General features: G+C 42.9%; 1 protein-coding gene across 1 annotated transcript in view; it reads left to right on the top strand.

The window, feature by feature from the left end:
- Serpine2 (serpin family E member 2) overlaps window positions 1-21,017 on the top strand; it is a 62,810-nt gene extending 41,793 nt beyond the window's left edge. Inside the window, exons 4-9 of the mRNA XM_021172390.2 lie at window positions 4,298-4,495; window positions 12,421-12,619; window positions 13,892-13,992; window positions 15,882-15,968; window positions 18,547-18,630; window positions 20,376-21,017. Coding sequence (XP_021028049.1) covers window positions 4,298-4,495; window positions 12,421-12,619; window positions 13,892-13,992; window positions 15,882-15,968; window positions 18,547-18,630; window positions 20,376-20,413 — 707 coding nt within the window. The 3' untranslated portion in view covers window positions 20,414-21,017. The remainder of the gene's footprint in view (window positions 1-4,297; window positions 4,496-12,420; window positions 12,620-13,891; window positions 13,993-15,881; window positions 15,969-18,546; window positions 18,631-20,375) is intronic.
- The last annotated feature ends 4,574 nt before the right edge of the window (window positions 21,018-25,591 follow it).

Here is a 25,591-nt window from a genome sequence, read left to right as displayed (position 1 = left end):
CCCAGCAACTACAAGGTGGCTCATAAACATCTATAATGAGATCTGATGCCCTTTTCTGGCTGCAGGTATACCTGCAGATAGAGCACTCATGTACATTAAAATAAATAGGAAAGTATTTTTTAAAAATGAATAGTTACAACAGTTCTCTAACTCCCTGGCTTACTGGGGAAGAATTTCTGAGGGATGAGCAGGGTACCTCCAGTCAGGCTCCACCACCCATCATCACACATGTACACATGTGAAAATGTGATCACCTCAGAGGAGCTCATGAAGAGGGAGAAGAAAGATGTACAGGGAGTGGAGGAGAACCAGTGGCTTTCTCAATTGCTGTATGATCTGGAGTCCACTCCCAAAACCATGCTGCAATCGGGAGACCGTGTATGTCTCGGGTTGATTTTAGGCTGCTGGATCCTGCATTTCTGGTGGTTGCAGTCAGCAATAGATACACACAAAAGTGACTCTTGGTCCTGATGATGGCTATGCGATGTCATGTCATTGCACTCTATGCCTTCTTTAACCGTAAAAAGGTAACAGTACATCATGTTGGTGTACCATTTGATGGAGCCCCTGACCCCTGAGGTGCTGGGAACCTCAAGCAGGGTTTCTCAGCTCCATCAGACCCAGCTCCCTCTGTTAGTTTGTTCATTTGTTTATTGGCAGGGCTCCTGATGGAACATAGGACTTTGCACCAAGCTAAACAAGCCCTCAACCAATTAGCTACATTCTTAGCCTTCAAACCCCCTCCTTCTAGCTTGAGACAAAATTCATAGATAATATCTATTATCTATAGATTATCTATTAGATATTAGATATGATAATATCTATAGGTATTATCTATAGGTATTACCTATAGATATTATCATAGATAATATATAATCTATAGATTATTTTTAAAAATTAATATCATGGCAGCCACAGGAATTTATAGTTGTGGTTAAATAGCTATAACTTTGAGTCCAACTACATGTGAATCCATGATACATGTTTTTCCTTTAGGTATCTTTTGCCAAATTCTGTAGGATGAGTGTGAACTGGCATTATTCAAGTAAGTCAGGTGTGTTATGCCATGACCCGAGGAGCCATAAGGTGTCACCATTGCTGGTGACATTTTTTTAAAAATTAGGCAAACCAAGAGACTTTTTCTGGATCTCACTGTTAGGTATAAGCCCAACCAGGCTGTTTCTGAGACTTTTCTGCTACAATAACTAGCAGAACTCTCTTTCACCTCTTGTCATTAGCAATTATCATGACATAATTGGAAATCAGTGAGCCACATGGGGCTTCTCGAAGAGGGTGACTCCCAGATCTTACTGCCACCTGTCATCACCGCCTGATGCAACTTGTAAACATCACGGCGCAGAATTCCTGGTGAACTTCCAAACGGGTCCCACAGCAATCAAAATGGAAATAGTTAAAAGTAGAAGCTGAAAAAGATGGCTCAGCACCTAGGAGCACTTGCTGCTCCTGCAGAGGACCAGAGTTCGGTTCCCAGCAACCGTGTTGGGTGGCTTACAACCACCTGTGAATTCAGGACCAGAGGAATCCCAACAACCCACTACCATGGGTACCTACACTCGTGTGCTCATATCCATACAGAGACATACACATAAAGACATAGTTAAAAGTAGTGAAAATATATCTTTTTTTTTAAGTGAGGCACACCTCATTGTGTGGGACTGTTTTGAACACCACAGAACATGTGGCATGCCTGACCACTGCCAGCTCAACCAAAACACCCCCACAGATCCCCAGACAAACAGCCCCTGCCCCCAAATTGCTAAGCTCCTCTGGAGAGATGAGCTTCCCACAGAAAGAGCTAGCGCCAGGGTCCTCTGCTCACCCTGTGACAGGGCTGACTCGGGGTCCATGACAGCCTCAGTTTCTCCCTGATACAGAGGCTTCTCTCATCCTCCCATCACAGACACCCCAAGCCCACCATGCTTGCAGCAGCCTGGAATGCTTACCATCCTGATTCCCTGTGGAGCTCCGGCACAGTTGTGTGTCACCACACAAGAGGCACAGAAGCTTCAGGCTTCGTAAGAATACCAGCAGATGTTGGTACCAGGGCAGGGGAAGTTTCTTCACCTAGAACTTGTTCTTCTGTCTCAGGCTGACTTTGAACTCAGAGATCTGCTTGGCTTTATCTCCTGGGATTAAAGGTGTGTCCCACCATGCCTGGATCCTAACTCAGCTGGGTAGGATCTTGCCCCAAAGTCCCACTCCCTTAATTTGTTATCTCCTTGAACACAGGATTCAACTCCATTTCACTTCCTGGTAACCCTTTAATACTTGAACTATGTTTTATATTTTTCCTTTCTCAGCTTGCTACACTTGTTTAAAATGCTTTTCGTGAGACTAACCCAGAGAACAAAGTCTATGATGGGTGTTTCTGAGACTTCCCTTGTCAATGCAATTAATCTGAGTTACTCCACCTTAGCCTCAGGCAGACAAGGGCAAAAAGTAGCCCCATTCTTCACCAAAATACCACAAAAACAGACTCTAGGCCACATATTGAAATTCTTCATTGAAACCTCTTGGGCCAGGTCTGCACAATTGAAATTATTCTTAGTAATAAAGTCTTACATATTCCTAATAGGATAGCCCATTAGGCCCCATTTAAAGCATTCCACTGCTTTCCAAATCCAAAGTCCCCAAATCCACATTCTTCCAAACAAAAGCATGGGGTCAGACCTATCACAGCAATACCCTAGTCACTGGTACCAACTTCTGTCTTAGGGTTTTATTGCTGTGAACATACACCAGGACCAAGGCAACTCTTATAAGGAACAACATTTAATCGAGGCTGGCTTACAAGTTCAGAGGTTCAGTCCATTATCATCAAGGCAGGAAGCATGGCAGCATCCAGGCAGACATGGTGCTGGAGGAGCTAAGAAGTCTACATCTTCATCTAAAGCCTGCTAGCAGAATACTGGCTTCTAGGCAACTAGGATGAGGATCTTAAAGCCCATACCCACAGTGACACACCTGCTCCAGCAAGGCTACATTACTTCAACAGGGCCACATCTTCTATAGTACCACTCCCTCGACTGAGCATATACAAACCAAAATGCCGCTCATTCCAGGGACAGTATTAGGACTCCTCACTCTTGAGCTTCGTTGTAAGAGACATGGAGTTCTCAGCTAAATTTAGACATCTGGCCTCTTTGGAAGCTGTTGATTTTACTCTTACCATTTTGTGTATTATAACTTGAATGTATATTATTTGTTTATATATATATATGGACCAAAATCAACTGTATTAAATTTTAAAAGCTTTGTGAATAAGAAATGCCTGATCAACACACACACACCTTTAAACCTTCCAAGAAACCTGGACTTCAAGCATGGCTGGCTTTGAAGGACCCCTCCAACACTCTGAAGTGGGAAGAGCCTGTTTGTTCCTTCACTAATGATGTAATGAGGTGTAGCATCCTGCATCCCAGCAGGAGAATACTTGCCTTCAAAGTCATTTCCTATAGGCTAACTCCATCTCCTCTGTGCCCTGCCCTTAAACAGTGACATGGTATTCCTTTTCAGTTCTTGTTGGAGTTGTCAGGTGGCTTGTGAGGCCCGGGGATTGACTCCAAGCATTTCTGAACAATTCGAAGAAAGGAAATTTAACTCTGACATTTCACAAGCTAGAACTTTTACTCGATTCTCGATTGGAGACGTCATGAGCCTACTGGCTTACAAACAAAGAAAAGCCAAAACAAGTTTTCTCATGAGCACCTAGGACCCTCATGAGCAGCCACATGACAGTTGTCAGTAAAAGCATCTAAAACAGTCCCTAATTAAATATAGCTTATTCTAGATGCATAAACATTTTCTAAAACAAGGGACTTCTGGAACTAGTTGTGATTTCTTGAGCTGAAGTTTGGTTAACTCTTAGTAAAGGTTTTTGTTTGTTTGTTTGTTAGCAATTTTATGTTAAGTTTTATTTAAAATTTTCAAATTTGAATGAGAAAAAAATTAGTGTAAAAAGTGTGCTTTAGAAATCCAGTTGAGAAGCTGTTGCCATAGTTCAGTTGGTAGAGTACTTGCTTAATCCAACTTGCAGTGTCAAATGGACACAGTGCCACACCCTGAAATCCCACCACTCAGGAGTTAGAGGCAGGAGCATCAGAAGTTCAAGTATTCTCAGCTACATAGAGTTTGAGGCCAACCTGGACTACATGAGATCAGAATGTCTGATTTAAGTCTTTAAAAAAAATTTTTTTTTAATTGTGTCTTTGCAGCAAGCTGCCCTTTGTCTTTGGTGTGGCCTCCATGGCTGATATTCTTCCCTTGCTCTTCACAGGCATGATTGATAACCTGCTTTCCCCAAATCTGATCGATGGTGCCCTTACCAGGCTGGTCCTCGTTAATGCAGTGTATTTCAAGGGTTTGTGGAAGTCCCGGTTTCAACCCGAGAGCACAAAGAAACGGACATTCGTGGCAGGTGATGGGAAATCCTACCAAGTACCCATGTTGGCTCAGCTCTCTGTGTTCCGCTCCGGTGAGTGCGGTTTGGGTGAGGTCTATTCTAATGTGCTAGTAGCAGAAAGGCAAGGCCTCTGGCACGCTTTCCTCAAAAACAGATCTTTGTATGGGGGAAAGGCTGGGAGACATGGTTCACACCTGGAATGCCAGAACTCCAGAGCGGGGTGAGGTTTCTGGGAGGTTTCTTAAAACCATGTAAAAATGTTATATATTAACATGTCACCTGTGTAGGCTTCTGGGTTGAAAATGTAGAATGAAAAGATAATTAACAAAACTATCTAACTAACTATCTATCTATCTATATACATATATATGTATATACACACACACACATACACACATTAAACATATAAAGGAATCTATCAAGTCACCCTTAGCACACTTACATTGCCAAATAAAAATTATTTCTCTTTTACTTCTCACAGAAATTAGGAAAGCTAATAAATCCCACTTACGGCTACTGCATAAGATGGGCAGGCCCCTTGAGCATTACTGGTGGTGGGGACCTGTTATCTGAAGGACTTTCTCTATATCATTTCCCAGCAGCCACACTCCAGAGAGCTGACTGCTCGAAAATAGTCACACACTGGCAAATAAATAGAAGCCTGATACAAAGCTACATTCAGAGCCCTGGGTTCTGTATCATCAGATTTAACCTACCTCAGATGGAAAATATATATATAAAAAAAAAAGTTGGCTGTATATCAAACATACACAGACAGATATCTTTTCCCTTGTCATTGTCCTTAAACAGAATAATGGTGTGGCAATCCACATTGCATGAAGTATTATGAGTACAGATGATTTAAAATATTCAGTTGGATTGATATAGGCTACATGGAAAGACCACACTGAATGTGAGGGGTTTTAGCATGCTAAACGCTGTAGATCCTGAGACATGACTGTGCTCTGGGATGCAGGAGGTAATTAGATTCAGAGCTACATAAATCGGAAGATTATGCATTGTGTATCTGATTTCCGAAGGCAGGTTATAAAACAGCAGATGCAGATGAACCATGCTTACAAAAATTCTTTCTGTGCATTTGTCTATACAGTTATGTCTTGGGGAATGGCTCAGTAAAATGCTCACAGTGGTAGGATTTCCGTATTTAAAATGGAAATGTCCTGTGTATGGATGTATGCATGTCAGTGTGAGTGGGGGGTGTGTGTGTGTGTATGTGTGTATGTGTGTACAGGTGTGCATGTACAGGTGTGCATCCTGTGGATGCCAGAGGAGGACATTGAGTCCTACTCTGTAGCCTTTAACATTCTTTCTTTGGAGAGAGGATCTCTCACTGGTGCTAACAGCCAAAATGCTGCAACGATCTTCCTGTCTCCCAGTTTTTATGTGGTTTCTGGAGATTGGAATTTAAGTCCTCTTGCTTACACAGCAAGCTTTCATCCCTTCTCTCCAGCCCCTTAATTTTCTTTTCAGTGAGCGTGTATCATCAACCTTATAGATAGAGAAAGAGTCTCCTATAGATAACATTCTTTCCATAGCACAGATAACCATGACTTTTACGTTTCCTCTTTCCTGTCTATATGTCAGCTTTCAATTCTCCAGTCTATCCTGGCGCCTGGGTCCCAAATAGTCCCTTTCATTTCTCTGTATCTTTCTTTAAAAAAAAAAAATTGTCTTTTAATTCTGTGTATGCCTATATACAGATGCCCACAGTGGCCAGGGTATCTGATACCCTGGAGCTGGAGTATCTGAATTCTCATCCTCTACAAGGGCAGAGCACTGGGCTGAACCACTGGGCCATCATCTCTCCAGCCCCTAAATATGTCCTTTTGCATATTCAATCACCCTTACATCCAGGTGACCATGGCGCTGGCTCCCTGTGGTAGAAGTTAAGTCATGGCTCCTGAGTGTATTATCAGAACACTTTCTATCTTGTCAGCCAGCAGTCTTCTGGGAGCACATTTTCCAAATGTACTATTCGATAAGTGTTCATTGAAAAATATCGTGTACTTAAACGCCACAGGAAGTTTATCCCAAATACCTGAGCATAGGAAGTAGCTCCTTTTGCCTGAAAGTCACTGCAAGTCACACTGAGCCCTCCCTGCTGGGCTGGGCTGCTGGAGAACACCTTGGGATTCTGACAGCATCCTAGTACATAGCCAGGCAGAAATGCTTTATTTTAAAATAAAATCTATACAGTGGGCCTACAATTCAAAACAAGAGATTAAAATACGATGCTTCTTTAGATATTCCTCTGGGAGACTCAGACATGAAAATTTTTATAGGAATATAGTATGCTCTTCTTGACTATATAATCTATTCTCAAAGAGAAACAGTTAAGGGCATATACAAAGTTCAGAACCAATTTGTCCAAGAACATACAGCTGTTCACAGATGTGAACGATTGAACCCAGGACCTTGGGCAGGCTAGACAAAGACTACTACCAAATGGCATCCTTGATATAAATCTATTTTATCAGTTCAGATAGAGAGAGGAGGGAGAAAGGAGACACACAGACAAGGAGGGAGGGAGGTCGGGAGGGGAGAGGAGAATGTGAGAATGAGTGTCTCTATCTCCCTTCCCTTATTCCCTCTCCTTTCCTACCTCCTTCACCTCAGGGTCTGCAGCTGAGTCTTCCTGATGGTGCTCCCTTTGTCCCTGGCTTCCTATGGGAGTGGCCAGTATAGAAACAGCAGGTGACTAAAGAGAGAGGAGAGAAGGCTGTGGCTTTAACTTCCCAGTCTCTGCCCTCAATGACACCAAGGCTGCAGCTTTCTAAATCTTCTGGGTCTCAGCTCCTTCCCAGCCTGAGCATGCAATCAGGGGCTCTTTCCCTCTAGGTCACCCACCCCACAAAGCTGGGAGTGGTGACCACCATTTATAACCTATCTGTAGCAGTTTCCCCATGTTCTTCCTGTGCCTTATAGAATGTCTTCATTAAGATGTGCTTAGATGACCCAGCCTGATGGCATGACTGCTTCAGGCCCACTGTGACTGCTGTAGAGAGCTCAGGATAGACTATGTAAGTGTTCTTCTTGCCTCTTGTCATTACAAGTCAGTACAGTGGGCAGCCTGGGCTCATCCTTCTTGCCCTCCTATCTGTGTCTGTCATTGGGTCTAGCTGGAATTCCAGCTTGGAGTCTGGCTTCCTTCTGGGCTGTGGGATGTGAGACTGTCATACATCCCCTAGATCCACAGGTTGCCACCACAGCAGCTTATCAGAATAAGATCAGCTTATATGCATAGGCCTGTGAGGAGGGTCCAGCAGGCTTCAGTGGCTCAATCAGGCATTTATTTTTATGACTGCAGACCCCTTAGCCTGTTGGTCCTTTCTGCCCATATATACTTATCTTCTGCCAACACTACCAGCCGGGACTCAAGAGGCTGCTGTGGGCAGAACCCACATGACTCACAGGGCCTTCTGTTGGGTGTTTTCTGGGCCTCTGCCAAGTCTTGGCCCCCTTGCTGAAACACTGCGGTTCAGAGAGAATCTGACTTTTCTTCTCTCCCAAGATGTCATTGGTGTCTCTGAGGAGACCCGCCTGGCAACATGAAAGAAAATTAAGAGGGAGAGAAATACTTCTGACTTGTGCCTCTTAAGAGAGACCTTCAAGAAGAGACCCTTTTTAATTATTATTATTTATTTAGAAAGAGCTTTGAAGTGCTATTTAGTGAAAGAGCATTTCAGGCTCGCTTGCTGCAAAGCCAGCTGCCACATGTATAAAGTGGGAAGAAAATGGTTCCAATAGCCTCACTTCCTAGGGGAAAAGCCTCTATTAAGTGCTAGGCACATAGTTTTTACCTTTTCTATGAATATGTGAAATGTATTTTGAAGCCTTTTTGCATTCACAGGATTACGCTGCAGTGTTTATTCCGTAATCTATCTGGTTCATTAGCTACTGTATCATGGAATATTTTTTCAGTAATTTGTTAGGATTTACAAGACTGATTTTTAGCTGCACATTATTTCATGGTATAAACTTACATAATATTTTCTGGCTAGTCAGTTGCTTCTTTCCTCTAATAAATAATCACTGAGTTTTTCTTTTGCATACATTTGTGAAGGCTTTTATCATTATTCCTACAGGAAATTTGCTTAAATGGGAATTGCTGATCAAAGTTATTAAAAATGTTCAGCATAAATGCTTGAATTTATACTATAGAGACCTTATCCCGGGGAGGGGGGGACACAACAAATAATCATATTGCTCTGTGTGTGTGTGTGTGTGTGTGTGTGTGTGTGTGTGTGTGTGTGTACACATCTCATATTATGCAGGTGCACCTGTGTCCGAGGGTGTGTCTGGAAGCCAGAAGTCCCCATTGGGTATATTCCTCAATCACTCACTCTTCAATTTATTTTTTGAGGCAGGGTCTCTCACGGAACCTGATACTCACTGTCAGCTAAGTTGAGTGGTCACTGAGTTTCCAGGACCCACCTCTTTCTGCTTCCCTAGAACTGGAATTGCAAGCTTGGCACCCTATCTGGACTTTTCTATGGGTACTGGGAATTGAACTCAGACCCTCATACTTCTGTCACAGGCACTGTACCAACTGGGATGATTCCACTGTCGACCAGTTTCCTTCTTTCTCTGTTTTCAGCTCATATTCATCCACCTATAGTACATCCCCTTTGGCTGTCTACTAAGTTGTAGTTCCCAAGACTAGTTGTATTCTGTTCTTGCCTGCAAGATCTCCCAATAGAGCACTTCTGTTGGCTCACCCAGTTCTTGGGCCTTGTTTCTTCCCCATAAGCTGTCTCCAGGCCTGCTTTGGACTCCAGTCTGTGATGTAGACAACCATACTCAAGAGGATCTGTTTGTTGTTTCCAAATACATTTTTCACTTTCTATTCAAGTAGGATGAGGAAACCCACTGGTAGCTAAAGGTCATTACAGGGACAACCATTTATAATGCTTTCCTCATAGGAAGTATTTAAACTGTTCTCCTTGACTTTACAAACCATGAAGCATTAGTAGCTTTTCAGTGAGTTCAGTTATGTCCTTCCTTGTAGGACTTACCATAGGGATCAAAGAATGACAAGGACCTTTCTAGAATAAAAGCTCTTAGGCCTAATGGATCTTCTAGGAAAAGTATCCACATTTTTCATACTTGACTCTTGACTAATTATATCTTTCATCTAAGAGAGAAAGCTTCCTTGTTCCTTTCCTGAGTGAGGAGGCAGCTTCATGTGTTACACACCACAGAGATCCTCCTCCCAGAAGAGCACAGTGCACTTTGTTGCAGATGTCAGGTTTTAGACAGCTTAGGATATGACGCTTGAAAAGAAATATCTATGGGACAGCCAGAGGCCCATGCCCTGGCTCCAAATACCCTTTCCTGTGTGACTTGTCCTAACAGGGAGATGTCACACCCTCTGCTGCAGGGTGGTTTCCCATGGTAAGTCAGCTGTGTCTACACTCTGAGGAGTAACCAACCAGTCCTTCAAGACGTAAGGCACCTAAACACCTCATGTCCTGTGCTTTGTCATCCCCACATCTAGCTGAGACAGAAGGATCTCGTACTTGGGGTCAGCCTGGAATCTCCAGCAAGACTGTGTTTCAGAAATGGGTCAGTGACCACAAAGCTGCTCCCATCAGTATGAAAGTCGGTGCTATGTGCCGACTTGGGCTGAGTGTGTGTGTGTGTGTGTGTGTGTGTGTGTGTGTGTATGCGCGCGTGCATGTGTGTACTGTCATGCAGAGTTTTACTAACGTCATTGACTGAAGGAGCTATTCAGATTGGCTTTGAATCTGGGTTCTTCAATTTAAACCTGTGCTCTCAATCTCATATTGGCCCTCTGTAAAAGGCTATGGGGGGCAGGGGAAGCTGTACTGTAGTCCCTGGGATGGAAGAGAGAGCACAGGTTTCCATCCATCTCCCAACTTCTCAAGATGACAAGCTCAGCATGGATATGGGCAGATGTAGCCTACCTGCTGACAGTGGTCACCCAGTCCTGGGGTCCAATGAAGAGGTAGAAAAAGGTCAAAGTCCAGTGAATGTGTGACTACACAGAATAGTTAACTGTGCTGGTTCTACTGGTCAGTAATGGTGTATCCAGTCAAGGCTGGGTGTGAGCCTGCTTACCGCCCCAGCTCCCACCCACTCCAGCTCATACTCATACTCGCATCACTCACAGCTTCAATCCTCCTTAGCTGAATTATACACACTTCTGCAGCAATTGCTCTCTCCAGGTCTTCCTTTTCTGCCCCAGAGCAATAATTTAATAACTACTTCCTGCATTTCACAGTTTCTAAAAATTAGCCCCATTAGAGCCAGAGACTTGATGTCTTCTTCGAGGATTAAAGGGCTCATTAGGAAGTGGGGGGTATTTTCCCACTTTCTCATTGAGTTTTCAGTTTCTACTGAGACCGTTTTATCACTCAGGCTAAAAGTAAAGACGAAGTATATTCATTTTGCTTCTTGGGTAGTCCCGGCCTGGAATCCAGACTGGTGTGAGCTCACAGCAATTCAGAGCTGAGTCCGATGGCACTGGGCTCCTTGGCTGTCCTACAACTCAGTGCAATCTCTGCTTGGGGAGAAGAGATCCCAGCTGTCCCTGGAAGATGATGGCGGCAGCTCTTCTAGTGCCTTCAGCTGACGGTGTTTTATAGCTAAAAGTGCTTATGACAGAACAGGGCTTGCTCACTTTCTGTCTCTTGCTGGCTTCTTTCTTTCTTTGATCTCCTTTCTTCTTCTCTGGAGGTGTGGCCTGTTCAAAATTCTCCAGCTTGTAGTGGTGTACACTCTTAATCCCAGAACTCAGGAAGCAGAGGCGGGGAGATTTCTGTGCATTCGAGGCCAACCTGGTCTACAGAGCATAGCCAGGGCTGTTATACAGCGAAACATTGCCTCAAAAACAAACAAACAAGGCCAGCCACCAAGAAAAAAACAGTGAAAATACTAAGAACTTGTTGCCTCTTTTCTCTCTTTGTTGTACTTCATATAGGGGAAGAAAAGGGCCCATGGGTACCCTAGTTACTACTGCATCTATAATTTTTTTTTCATTTGATCATCTCAGCAACCTCGTGGTCCATACTTTAATATTCTGATATTTCCATCTGTGTAGACGGATGGCATGGGGAGACCATGGCACCTCCTCAAGCTCACGGAGCTCATCTTTAAAGGTTTAGTGCTTAACACATGCTTGAGAAATTGTCCCATCGATTTAGAATGCCAACAAGGACTTTTTGACTGCTCGGTCATACTGCACAGTTGCTGTCTCTGGCTGTTCTCTGTTGCTGTGTGAGTTCCTTTTCTTGTTGCTATAAGAAAATTTCTGACAAAGGCAGCTAAAGGCAGGAAGGGTTTAGTTTTGGCTCGTGGTTTGAGGATATAGTCTATTATACCTATAATTGGTGGTGGCAGTGGTTTGAGGTAGCTGGTCATAGTGCATCTGTAATTGGGAAAGAGAGAAGAAACTGGGCTACTCACTTAGCTCCCTCCTTTTTTTTTTTATTTAAAAACCGGAAACTATGAGGAATGATGGGTGTGCTAGTTGGCTCTACCGTAGAAATGCTTTTGCCGTGTCCTGCCTTAACTGTCATATTGTATACCTTAAATACAAGGCCATGTATTTTCTAAAATAAAGTAGAATGTAAAAAACAAAACAAAACAAAGCAAACTCAAAAGTAGCTTTAATTTATTCTTTTGCCCGTATAAAGGTTAACTTCTTAGGAAGCACTGTGCGGCGAGTACCGAACAGTCTAATAGTCTACTTACATTCAACTCAGCAGAATGAAAGTGAGCTTAGCGGTGCCCAGAGGCGTTCTGTCTAGACTGAAGACAGAGAATTCTGCACCAGGGAAGAAAGAAGTCATTGTCCTTATCTTTGTCCTTCTGAGGGAGCTATTTGTAGCAAAGGGAGTTTTGCAGGCTGAATTACTGTCTCTCTCCTACAGCTTCCTTGGTGACCGCCAGCCACGCCCCTCCCCCCTCAGAAGTCATTAGGCATAAACTAGATCTGCCTCTGGTTTCTTTAGGGTCTACTAGCACCCCGAATGGCTTATGGTACAACTTCATTGAGCTGCCCTACCATGGTGAGAGCATCAGCATGCTGATCGCCCTGCCAACAGAGAGCTCCACCCCACTGTCTGCCATCATCCCTCACATCACTACCAAGACCATTGATAGCTGGATGAACACCATGGTACCCAAGAGGATGCAGCTGGTCCTGCCCAAGTGAGTGCCCCTTTCCTTAAAAAGAAAGGATGTTCTTCTCAGGGGATAGCTATCAGATTGTATACTAGAAACGGGGTGCTAAGATGGTCTTATGGAAAATGTGCTTTAGAGAAAACCAGGCTGTGTTTTCTGAATACTTTCTCTGAGAACCTGCAGTGCCTGTTTGTGGTGAGACAACAAGGATACTAAAGGAGAGCGGGCAGCCCTGGCCTTAGAACCCCCATGAGTGCAAAGTCTTCATGACTCTGTGACAACTTCTGACATATCTCTTTCCATTGGAGAATTGAAAAATACATACATATCTTCATATGGTATGGATTAGAACACAGTAGTCGAAGGAGACAACAAACTTCACTGATCCTTCAGGTACCTGCTAGAAGCTGTTAAAGGCCAAGCAAGGCCCATGAGACTGTATTCCATCAGTATTTAAGGCAGCTTTCCTTTTATACCCCTCAAGTAAATTATAGATGGAATTTCTGATGTTATGACTGGAGACTAGGGTAAAAGCAAACCCAATCCTGTGTGCATCATCATTTCTAACAGTTCAAAGAACACCTCCTCTCTCCAGTGTGTGTGTGGAGGGGGGGAAATCTGTCTCCTTTCTGTGAACTTTTCATCATTACCAGCTTTCCCACAATCCAGAGTTTCTATCCACACCTTAGTGGAAACAGAGAATCCTAATAACTTTTAAGTCTTGAATAGTCAATGTAATAATCTACAAATGTAGATGTGTAGTAATCTACAAATATCAGAAGTCCTCCTCCTGAGGGGGTGAAGAAGTGACTCCATGGTTAAGAGTCCTCACTGATCTTGCAAGGGACCTGGATTCTGTCTCTAACTCCCACATGGTGTCACACAACCATCTATAACTCCAGTTCCAGGGGATCTGATGCCCTTTCCTGGCTTCCTTGGGGCCAGATGTACAGGCACATACATGCATATAGGAAAAATACTTATACACCTAAAAGATAAAAATAAAGACATCTTAAATGTTAAATGTACTCTTCTAGAAAGCCACTCAACAATGTTTAGCTAAATCTCTGGTATGGTCTTCTTGTCACACCTGGATGGCCATGCTCATTGTGAGTAAGAAGAGGGTGTGTTGTCTACTTACCTGGCGTTTAACTGTTAGGTTTAGAAGTCAGGCTGCAGTTCAGAGTGACGACAAGGTCTTACTTAAAGAGCCTGTTTCAAACTATGCCCTGATTTTGTCATGTTCAAATCATTTACAGCATGTTTTAATCCTCCCCTATATTTTCTGCTTTCCTGTAGGTTCACAGCTGTGGCACAAACAGATCTGAAGGAGCCACTGAAAGCCCTTGGCATTACTGAGATGTTTGAGCCATCAAAGGCAAATTTTACAAAAATAACAAGTATGTCAAGTTTAAAATGTAAATTTTAAGAAAATGTTACAGTCCTTCTTTGCTCAAAAAAAGAAATAGGAAAATCGGGAGTATGTTGCCCTAAACCTGTGCTAATTTTAGTTTGATGCATTGCCAAAGGATGCTGTTGAGTGCCAACGGCTCAGTTAGCATTCGTCCTTTCCTCCTGCATCTCATCTGAGGCCTGAGGGACCACCAGGATAAGGACTACTGTATTACCTGTTTACCCAAACACTTGGCTTTTTTTCCTTTCCTGATGCTGAGACTTGAACCCACGTCTGTGTGCTTTCTAGACAAGTGCTCTACTGCTGAGGACCTGTGTAACCCCTGAGTTTGCCTCTTAATTAGGACTGCGTTGTTCTTTTTTTTTTTTTAAATATAAAATTTTCCCTTGGGTTTGGAAAAAAAAAAAACTTTTAAGATTTTTGAATTCTCAAACATTTAGCTTACTTCCACAGAGCAACTACTGTAGGCTTGCCTTGTATCCAGAAATGTATTCTGTCCTTCACCCAAGCAGCTATTCATAACACATACCTAGCATCCTCTTTGTGTATTTGCCATTAGGCCTGGAATTGTTTGAATGGGTCAGGTCTCTGACGTCTACATTTAGAACTCAATTTCCAATGACGAGCTATAGCTTGGACATGCAAAGTACTCTGGTGTGTATTTTAACCCTTGACTGGTAGAGAGGTAGTTTTATTACCAACCCCAGTTGCGTGCTCAAGAGTATCTAAATATCTCCTGTGGGAGAAGCACCTGCCCCCTCACCCCTAACCCACCCTCACACCTTTGATGGAACTGAAGCTCCACTGATCCATCTTCCCATGCTCTTTTCATTCTTGGTCCCCAGCCCAGCACATTAGCATAACCTGTTCAAAATCCTCTTAGGAATGCATATCTTGGTTCGGATCCAGATCCCTGAATCACACCCTTTATTTTAATGGGATCCTTGGCCTAATAAACTTTGAGAAAGAAGCACTTCTTGTTCAAAAATCTCCTGTTATAGTCTGGATACTAAGTAGGAGGACCAAGCACCCTGAATCTTCTTGAGCTGCTCTCTTTAACCTGGTAGGTGACCTGAGCCACATAAACAGTCACCTGGTCTCAGCTAACCATGTTAGAGCTGGCTATTTGTGCAGACAATGCAAAATCAGGTGGCAGAGAGAGAGAGAGAGAGAGAGAGAGAGAGAGAGAGAAGTTCTTTTGTTCTTTTTATCAGACCCATATCCCGTCATGCTCATGCTGACAAGAGTTGGTGTCCTTTTGGGTAGTAGCAGCCCTGGGAATTGTGCAGTTGTTTTTGGACCTGAGAGAACTGAATCCACTGGAGGATCCCCAAGACACAGCTACAGTTCTGTGCCTGGCCCTTCCCAGGAGTTCCCTCCTGATATTGCTGTGCTGGCAGATAGTGTGGCTATGAAAGCCAGCACTTCTGGCGCATAACTAACCGTGGGACTAGGGACAGATTTCTTAACCTTGTGAGCCTCAGTTTCCCCATCTGAAACCCTCTCTGGGATAGACAGTCGAGTTAGATTATATTATTGTCTTTCTACTTCTGGAAAAAAAAATGGCATCTTTATAGATCTTTGTTCTTTTCATTTTTAAAATAAAATTAATAATTATCTGAGTTGAAGTGATTAGAGGCACTAAAACATTTAGGGTCTGGGAATCCATCCCAGAAGTAACAATTGCAAATCATTTAGCAGAAATTGAAATCTACTGCAAGTGACAGCCACTCACGACCCTCAGTCTGCAGGACTATCGAGTTACTTCTGACCCTTTTCATAAGCTGGAATTTGCCGTGGCTTTGAGGTTACTCCTGATAACTCTAGATGGCATGCTCATCAAAGAAGTGCTGATTTTGTGTTTTCTGGGAACAGGGTCAGAGAGCCTTTATGTCTCTCACATCTTGCAAAAAGCAAAAATTGAAGTCAGTGAAGATGGAACCAAAGCTTCGGCAGCAACAAGTAAGTGCTGGCTCACGTGGCAAGGCCACGGCCAATAGGAAAGCAGACACACTCCAGGTTCACTCTGCAGCTCAGCAGACCTCTAGGGAGTCTTGAGAGCTGACCCTTGGGAGACAGTAATGAGTATGAACTGATGAAGTAGTTCATCATGATGATGATAATGATGATGATGAGGAGGAGGAGGAGGGAGGAGGAAGAGGAGAAGGATGTTGAGGAAGAGATAGGAAGGTGCCTTGGAGACACCAATGAGTATGGGTAAAGTGTTTGATGATGATGGTGATGATGACGACAATGTTGATATCAGGGGTGTAGCTCAGTGGTGTGAGTACTTGCCCAGCATACACAAGGCTATGGGTTTGAACACTTAACACTGAGAAAAAATAAATCATGTTAGTGTAGGAATTTCATCTAGGAAAGGGGTACCATTTCCCTGGAAAGAGCTAGCTAGCATGTTATTTCAGCCATGCAGCCCTCACTGTCTTCAGCCCAAAACCTCAAGTCTGCAAATACAGCAAGAAAGCAACCAGAGAGGCATGCAACTGAGTAGATATGGCTCGCCCAGTCTTCTAATACAACTTTATCAAACCAGGGGTTGGTAGTGTAGACCTAGCCCTAGTACCATTGCATGTTGGTCCCTGCTCTCAGCAGGAAAAAGCACATCTGGCTACTTTACCAACCAGAAAGGCTCATCTTTAGATTGAAAGGCAACAGCAAGTACAGGAGCATAGCTGCTCCAGTCTCCCCAGGACAATGTGAAGAATCAGCATCGTCTACAGGACTGCACCAGGATTGCTGGGCAGCCTTCTTTGATCATTAGAACATCTGCATCTCTCCCCTTGGCAGATTATAAGGAAGGAAGACCTAAGCTTGTCTCTACCAGCACCAGCAATACCATCAATCGTTCATGTTTTGAGATAAGAAGATTGGATTATGAGATTGTAAACTCATAGACTAGTTTCACTGAACATCCTGCTGGGCAGTTGACTATTTCTAGTTATGCAACAAAGTTATCATTTATTCTACAGAGTTAGCACCTATCACCTCCACAATAAATGCTTATTTTTTTCCCTGTTGCTTTAAAATAGCACTTAACATAAGGACCTGGAATACTAGTTTTCTTTTTTTTTTTTTAAAAAATACCCTTTGTCTTCTCTAGGTGACGGCCTCATGTTAAAATGATTTGTCCATCTTGCCAACTACCATTCCAGTCAGGACATGATTTGTAGAGGAGCTCTGTATGAATGGGAATGTAGACTCCCTTGTTCTAAATTTTACTAGGGATTTCAAGACCACTACGGCAGAATGCTAGACCAAATCCGGGGCTGTGTGTCAGCAGGCTTCGGCCGCTGAATTAGTCAGCTCAGGGTCCCCTAACGATGGCAGAGACCAGAGAACTTAAACAACAGATGTTTATTTTTCCCACAGCTCTTGAGGCCAGAAGTCTGGGGTTGGAGTGGCAGCAGGGTTGGCTTCTCTTGAGGTCTTTGTGTGCTCATGAGACTTGTGTGCTCATGTGGTTTTGTCATGTCCCTGGAGACCCTCCCCATGGTAATAAGGATATCAGGCCTGTTGGGTTGGTGCCTCACCTTTAGGTCCTTCTGTGTCCTTAGTAGACTCTGTGAGGTGCCTGTCTCCATGTGTAGTCATATAAGGAGCCTAGCGCCTCAATGGAGGAGTGTCACCAGTCTACACTGCATGCTCTCTAACTGTGATTCTGGGTAAAGCAGTCTGCCCAGCATGACTTCCCAGTATTCCTTTTCTAAGAGCAAGCCACATCACTTATGCTTTTCAAAATACTGAGCCAGTGTGCCAGACACTAGTAGTTATACTACCCTTCTCTCTTTCCTTAGCCTTACCATGGTCTTTTTTAAACAGGGCCAGCCATTGGTCAAAGTAGGCAGATCTAAGACTTACATGTCTAAAGAACCTTTCTTTCAGGCGAGGGTGTAGTTTGGTAGCAAATGACTTGCTTAGTGGTCACATTGTCCTGGGTTTTATCCCCACTATATTACAAGAATAACAAAAAGTTGTTTTCTAAGTCAGATATCTGCAGCCAATGAGTTAAGCGAGCGGTGGTGTAATATAGCAGGTGCAGATGAGCAGTCTGTGTTGCTGTCACAAAGGGCATCTAAATGATGTACCAAAGGAGAAGACACAGAGCCGACAGTTAAGCATTCTGAGCTGGCCTTTGATATGCAGAAAGGATGTGGGTAGGTTGAAGAGGTCCAGAGGCTTTATCAGCACAGCAGATGGTGTGAGTAAAAATAGCTTATAATAACAGCAAATATTCTCTGGGTGCTCATTTGGTGCCAGTCTCTGTCCCAAGAGCTGTAGTGTGTTTGTCATTCACTCCCCATAAATCTATGAAAGCTAAGAGCATTTATTGTGAAGATGGGGCTTTTATGGAATATGTGAGACAGTAACTGAAAAGGCCATCCCAATAAATAGTGACCATTGAGACCATTATAGCATGCCAGCTTAGAAGACAAAGCAAACGTACCCTCAGACGCCAGCCTCTGGGTGTCATCACTGCCCTGGTACTTACTGGATAACACATAATTTCTTCTTCTTTCCATAGCTGCAATCCTAATTGCAAGGTCATCACCGCCCTGGTTTATAGTAGACAGGCCTTTCCTGTTTTCCATCCGACACAATCCCACAGGTGAGTGGCTCTTCTGTTTTATCGCCTGCGGTTTGTGTGCAGAAAGGTCCATCCATTGCAGCTAGTGTTGCACCCCATCAGTGTGGCCCTTAATCTGTTTTCTTCATGTCCGCTATAGGAGACACTACCAATACTATAACCCCCCTACACACACCACACACACACTTTAAAGAGGCAGGAAAATGAACTCTGTGTTGCAGAGTTTGGTGGGACCTTTTAACTATTGTTCGGGTTGTAGAATTGGAAGAAGGTGGTAGTTTTTTACATGAAAAGGTGCAGCATGCCCTTTGAAAATTTTGACATCCATTGAAATTTTTTTCATAGTTTTAAAAATATCACAACAAACTCTGTTTCTTCAACTTCTGTGGGGTCACTCAGATTTAATGCCTTAGGAATTGTCCATTAGAAAGATCTTGGCTCCACAGCTCTTATATTAAATTGGGCTATGATCTTTACTCTGTGTGTGTGTGTGTGTGTGTGTGTGTGTGTGTGTGTGTGTGTGTGTATGTATATATGTATGTATGGAGTATGTGCTATGTGTGTAGGGGTGTATGTTGTAAGTAAGTGGGGACAGCTGTATGGATGCATGTGCACATATATTCATATATGAAGGACAGAGGTCAAATTTGGTTTGTTTGTCATTCCTTCAGTGCCATCTATCCTGGATTTTTTGAGATAGGGACGTAGGACTTGAAGATTAGGCTAGGCTGTCTGGCTAGCCAGCCCCTGAAACCCTTTTGGTCTCTGAGAGATTATAAGCTATAGACAGTAAGCATCACCACATTTGTCTATTTCTGTGGGGGCTGGGCTGGAACCCAGGTCCTCATGTTTCCATGGCAAACACTTCACCAACTTTGTCATCTCATCAGCCCACTAAAGTCATCTTTTAAAAAATAACTGATCAAAAAATATTACATGAAAATTTTTCTTAATTAAATGATAATATTTTTAAAAGATAAATAACTTTTAAAAAAAAACAAACAAACCAAAAAAAACAAAAAAACAAAAACCAGGATTGTAGGCTGGAGAGATGGCTTCGCTGTTAAGAGTGCTTATCACTCTTGCAGAGGCCCTGGGTTCTGTCCCTAGTGCCCATGTCAGGCAGCTTACGACTGCATGTCACTCTAGTTCCAGGTGATCTGATGCCCCCTGGCTTCTGTAGGCACCCACATACATTCAGCACACATAAACTCACACAGGCACACACATACATAACCAGAATAGATCTTTTTAAAGTAAGATAAGGATAGTAACAGCTCTCCCCTTTGTGTTTAATTGTGAAGTACAAACCTGCCTTTATGGGAAGGTTGTCTTCACATCCATGCACTATGGGTGCTGATGCGTGTTCTCTTTGGCTGTTATTTTAATCAGAAGGTATAGTTTCTTATTCTTTTATCTCATGTTTGATATGTCTTCATTATGTATCAGACCTGATCAGTCCAACACTGAAGCTTCTAACCACTTGTGGCTACTTAACCTAAACTCTATTAAAATGACACATAATTAAAATGTCAACGTCTTAGTCAGACTGTCCTCAACTCAGCTCCTCATTTGAGTAGTTCTTGTGGCATCGCTTGCGCAGTGAAGGTGGAGACTATTCCTGCCTTTGGAGAAAGTTCTATGGAATGGCACAGCTGAGCAACAGGATAGTCATGGCTCCTTCTCTCCCCAGCATGCAGCACTCTCCATCTCGCACCACAGATTCATTTTATGATGTCAGACATTATTTCTCTTTAACCCTCTAGGTGCCATCTTGTTCCTGGGCCAGGTGAACAAGCCCTGAAGGACAGACAAAGGAAAGCCACGCAAAGCCAAGATGACTTGGCTCTGAAGAGAGACTCCCTCCCCACATCTTTCATAGTTCTGTTAAATATTTTTATACACTGCTTTCTTTTTTGAAACTGGTTCATAGCAGCAGTTAAGTGACGCAAGTGTTTCTGGTCGGGGCTGTGTCAGAAGAAAGGGCTGGATGCCTGGGATGCTGTACTGAAGGATGAACAGGCGGGTTTCACGATGTCTAGATTTCTTTAAACTACTGATCAGTTATCTAGGTTAACAACCCTCTCGAGTATTTGCTGTCTGTCAAGTTCAACATCTTTGTTTCATTCCTGTTTATATGTGTGACTTTCCAGGAGAGGATTAATCAGTGTGGCAGGAGAGGTTAAAAAAAAAAAAAAGGACATTTTATAGTAGTTTTTATGTTTTTATGGAAAACAATATCATTTGCCTTTTTAATTCTTTTTCCTGTCACTTCCACCCAAAGGCTTGAGGGTGGCAAGGGATGGAGCTAGCAAAAGCCGTAGCCTCTTCGTGTGTTGTTTCTGTTGCTGTTGCTCTCGTTGTTTTATATACTGCATGTGTTCACTAAAATAAAGTTGGAAAACTAACGTCTCGCTGGACACCATTTGCTGTCAAGCCGCATGCCTGTCACTACTGGTCTGTACTCTTTGGATTGGCATTTTTGTATTTTGTATAAAGTAAAAAAAAAAAAAAAAAAAAAAAAAAGGGTCCCAAATAAAAAAAAAAAAAAAAAAAAAATTAAAAGAGGCCATTTCTCCATTTGAAGAACATAATATTAAGAAAGAAAAAAACAAAACAAAACAAAAAAACAACAGCCGTTTCAAAACCCTTACTTCAGCCTTCTACTGCTGTAGGAAGTAGAAACCTCTCTCCGGAGGTAGCTTGAAGGAGCTTCAGAGCCCCTGGACTTTTTCTGATCTTTTTCTTACAACATGGCAAGCAGTCACTGTGCCTCGGCCCGGTGCTTCTCCATTTATAGGGCTTCTCTAGCAGCGACTGTTACAGCCATCCCAGCTCTACTCTCAGCTGTGGCTCACTGGAGCAGTAGCTAAAGCACCACAGACTTTATTCTTTATAAAGTACAGAAGGAAATTTCTGGAGACCTCTGTAACTTCAAAGATCTAAGTCACGGTAAATGTTTGGTTTTTGGTGATCAGCTGGAATGGGTTACTCTTTTGAATTTGCAATTTTTTGTTTCATTCAGGAGGGGATAATTTTTCACATGGGATTTAAACATTACATGTATGTGACCATGTACAGGGCATTTTAAAATGAGGTCCTGTCTTAAGTAGGCTGTCATCAGAAGAGTTGACAACTTTGGAGCGGTGAGATGGCTTAGCAGGTAAAGGAGCTTGCTGCCAAGGCTGACGGACCTGAGTTCAATCTCCAGGACCCACGTGGAGGACCAAAGAGAACTGACTCCCAATGGTTGTTCTCTGGCCTTCATATGCACACACACACACACACACCCCAAATGTAAAAAAAAAAAAAAAAAAAAAAATTAAAACTATTTAAAGCTCTTCTTGTCAAAAACTGAAGAAATTTGTTTTTATTAAGCCCAGGAGCTCCAGGCCTTATTCTACATCAAAATGTCAGTCATATTCAACACTACTTCACCTTGTTGTTTACAATAATCGTTACTTGTAAACATAGTAAACTATGTTGTTTGCAACTACTTAATTGTGTGTATTTACAGCCACAGAAGAAAGAGAAGTCAATGCCAAAACCCTATTTTGAATAGTTCATACATTCTACCAAATGTGCTCCTTGTTAGTAATGCCTACTAAAGCCAGTCCTTATGGGATTTATTCCACCCTAAGTCATTAATACGTTGTGAATTACTTAAAAGTGTAGCTGCAGTGGCAGTGGAATGAAGGTATGTACTGTCTTCCTCTGTGTGGTCTTGGCTCATGTGCATATTGTCTGGAGCCTTCTGGGTAAAGAACTAGTATGCTACAGGGAGAGACACAGGAGAGGGGGTTTGTTTACAGAAACTGTCTCCTATGATTACGGAGGCCAAGACTCCAGCAGTACACCATCTGTAAGCTGGAGAACCAAAGAAGATGGCAACACATCTCAGTCCAAATCCTAAGGCCCAAGGTGGAGAAACTATGATATAACTCTTATCAGTGCCCAAGGGCTTGTGAACCTGGGACTCAGATGTCCAGTCAGGAGATGAGTGTCCCACCTCCAGAAGAGAGCAAATGTTGCCTTCCCTGTACTGTCCTAGCTTAGCTTTCTCTTGATGGATGGGATGATGCCATCCCCAGGTGAAGGTGGATCTTCCTTTGTCCACTGATCCAAATGCCAGTCTTCTGGAAGCACCTTCGCAGACAAACCCAGGAGCAATGCTTCACCATGTACATGGGTATAAATTTTTTCTTCCAGGCAGGTTGACCCCTAAAACTTAAACTTCACAAGTGTCTACCAGGTGTCAAATGCTGAGGAGGGGTTCTTTTCCCAAATAAACTTGGGATGGGCAGACACAGTCTTGGCATAGCAATTGCTTGCACTTCAAATGCACTTATGAGATACAAAAGCAGGACAAAATCGAAATGAGGCCAAGAGAGAAGATATTCAAATGTCTACAGAGCCAAACAGTACCTGGACTCCAAACTCTATCAGTGCTCCTTCCAAAAGAAAAAAAAAAAAAAAAAACAGAGTTGGCTGGATGCTGGAATGAGCCTTGTATATTGTATAGAGATGCTGGAATAGTCCTAGTGTGTTATATAGAGATGCTGGAATGGTCTTAGTGTGTACTCTCCAAGAGTACATTGGCCATACTTAATTGGTTATATTAAATTCTGAAGTGTCTGGTAACGTTTCAAAATGCAGTGATGGTCAGGACTTGGAAAGTCATGCTGTCAGGCTACCAGGTTGTCCTCTTGTTTAGTCTCCCAACTCCTCCAGCTCTACCTTCCCTCTATACAACACACACACACACACACCCCTCCTAGCTGACTTCTAGAATCAAATCTTAGCAATCCCTGGACCCAGAGGGGAAATATTCCTCTCATCTTTTTTAATGTGTAGCCTTTTCCCTTGTGACATATTTAAGCCAATGAGTCTGCAGGCCTTGTCTTCAAAAATATCAATTTTCTGAAAGCTCTTTTCCTTGGAGGGAAACTGGGATCCATTTAAGATACGGAGACTGCTAGGAAAATTACAGGCCTGCGAGAGACTACTTTTACTCTGTAGACATGGTTGAGCGAATGATTTACCATAGATTAGATGCCACACTGAGTCTGAGCAAGAAGCCAGCTGCAATTTTCTTAAAGTAACAAAATGGTAGACCTAGGGGAAAATGGAGCCCACTGCCAGTGAAATAACTCTCTGTCACTTAATGAGACGGGTACTTTCAATTTTGCCTGGGACACTGGAAAATGAGAACAGACACTGACCCAGATATGCTAGATGCTCTGATGTCTTACTGGCCTATCAAGAGTTTGTCCCACGAAGTAAATAATGACAGGTGACCTGGAAAAAAATTCCAATCATCCAGAACTTTACAATAGAGTCCAAGGAGTATCCTTTATGTCTGTCACTTTGGGCTTTTTGATATTGTAGCTGGTTTTGTTTTGTTTTGTTTTGTTTTGTTTTGTTTTCTGAAAATGAAGAACTGAGTGACTTCTGAGCTTCATACGGAAGGGGTCTGAAGAACTACAGTAGCTCTGTGCGTCAACAGGGCACCAAACATTCCCTTCCAGGACCCATCAGTGGTGACCTGTGGGAGAGAGGAGATCTGGTGATAGGCATGTTCTTAAGTTTCCTGTGAATGTTGAAATGTGTTCTCTGCCTACTGAGAATCTACTTGAAGATGCCACAGGGTGGGTAGCCATTGCTGTTCTTTTTCAGACAGGATCTCAAGCTCTGTGTAGCTGAGGATAACCTTGACCGTCTGGGCCTATTGCCTCTCCCTCACAAGTGCTGGGATTACAGCCATGGGTCACCATGATCAGTTCATGTGCTACTGGGGCTTTGTATGTACTAGGCAGGCACTCGACAATTACATCTCCAGGGAACAAAACCCTCCCTGAAGACTCCCAAACTACTGCACTCTTAAAAAGGTTTTTAATTTTTTTTGATGTTATAATTATATCATTTGCTCCTTCCCTTTCCTCCCTTCAAGCCCACCCATGTGCCTCCTTGCTCTCTTTCAGATTTGTGGTCTCTTCTTTAAGTGCTAGTGTGTGTGTGTGTGTGTGTGTGTGTGTGTGTGTTCCTACCTATGTAAACACAACATGTTTGGTATATGTAATGTTTCTTTTATGTATTTTTTGAGACTCACTGTTTGCTATTGGATAACGTGCTCTTCCTTGGGGAAGTCTTTCTCCCTCTCTCAGGCTTCCTCGGTTGCCTGTAGTTCTTTGGGGTTGAGAGCTTATTAGCTTTCCTCCTTCTACATTAGCATGTCTGTTGGTGCCTTCCTTGTTCAGGTCATGTTTAGGCAGCCATGGTGTTGAATCTTCATCTCCAGGAGACACACTATCTTAGCAAACTTCCTGTACCTCTGGCTCTTAATTGGCCCTGTCTTCCACAGTCTTCATGGAGTCTTAGATGCAGGAGTTGTGTTGTAGATGTATCAGTTGGGACTGGGTTTCACAGCTCTGCAATTTATTTATTTATTTACTTATTTATTTTTAGTTGTAGTTTTCTGTAATGGGCTCCTGCTGCAAATGAGTGATGAGGGGTGAGGTCTCCACTTATCTGTGGGTATTGGGGTAATATTTAGAGTATAGTTGGGGATCATGATGGTTTAGTAAAGTAGTAGTAGTACGTTTTTCAGGATCCACAACTTCACTATCCCTAGGTAGTTGGCTAGGTTCCTAGTACCAGGCACGGCTTCCCTCTTGTTGAGTGAGTCTTAATTTCAATTAGAGAGCTGTTGGTTACTGCCAAGGTATGCCTGCATGAGAACATTGCATTTATATAGGTGGCTGGGTAAAGTGGCACAGACCATTAATCCCAGTACTTGCCAGGCAGATGCAGGTGAATCTCTGAGTTTGAGGCCAGCAGAGAGAATTCCAGGACAGCCAGAACTACATAGAGAAATGCTGACTCAAAAATAAATAAAAGTGCACATTTATGTATACATGTATGTATGTATGTATGTATGTATGTATGTATGTATATGCAGCTCACATGTATTATAGGTATTAGG

This window comes from Mus caroli, chromosome 1 (assembly GCF_900094665.2).
Source record: "Mus caroli chromosome 1, CAROLI_EIJ_v1.1, whole genome shotgun sequence".
Taxonomy (NCBI): Eukaryota; Metazoa; Chordata; class Mammalia; order Rodentia; family Muridae; genus Mus; species Mus caroli.
Note: the sequence above shows the minus strand (reverse complement) of the source record. Positions and strands in the feature narration are given on the sequence as shown.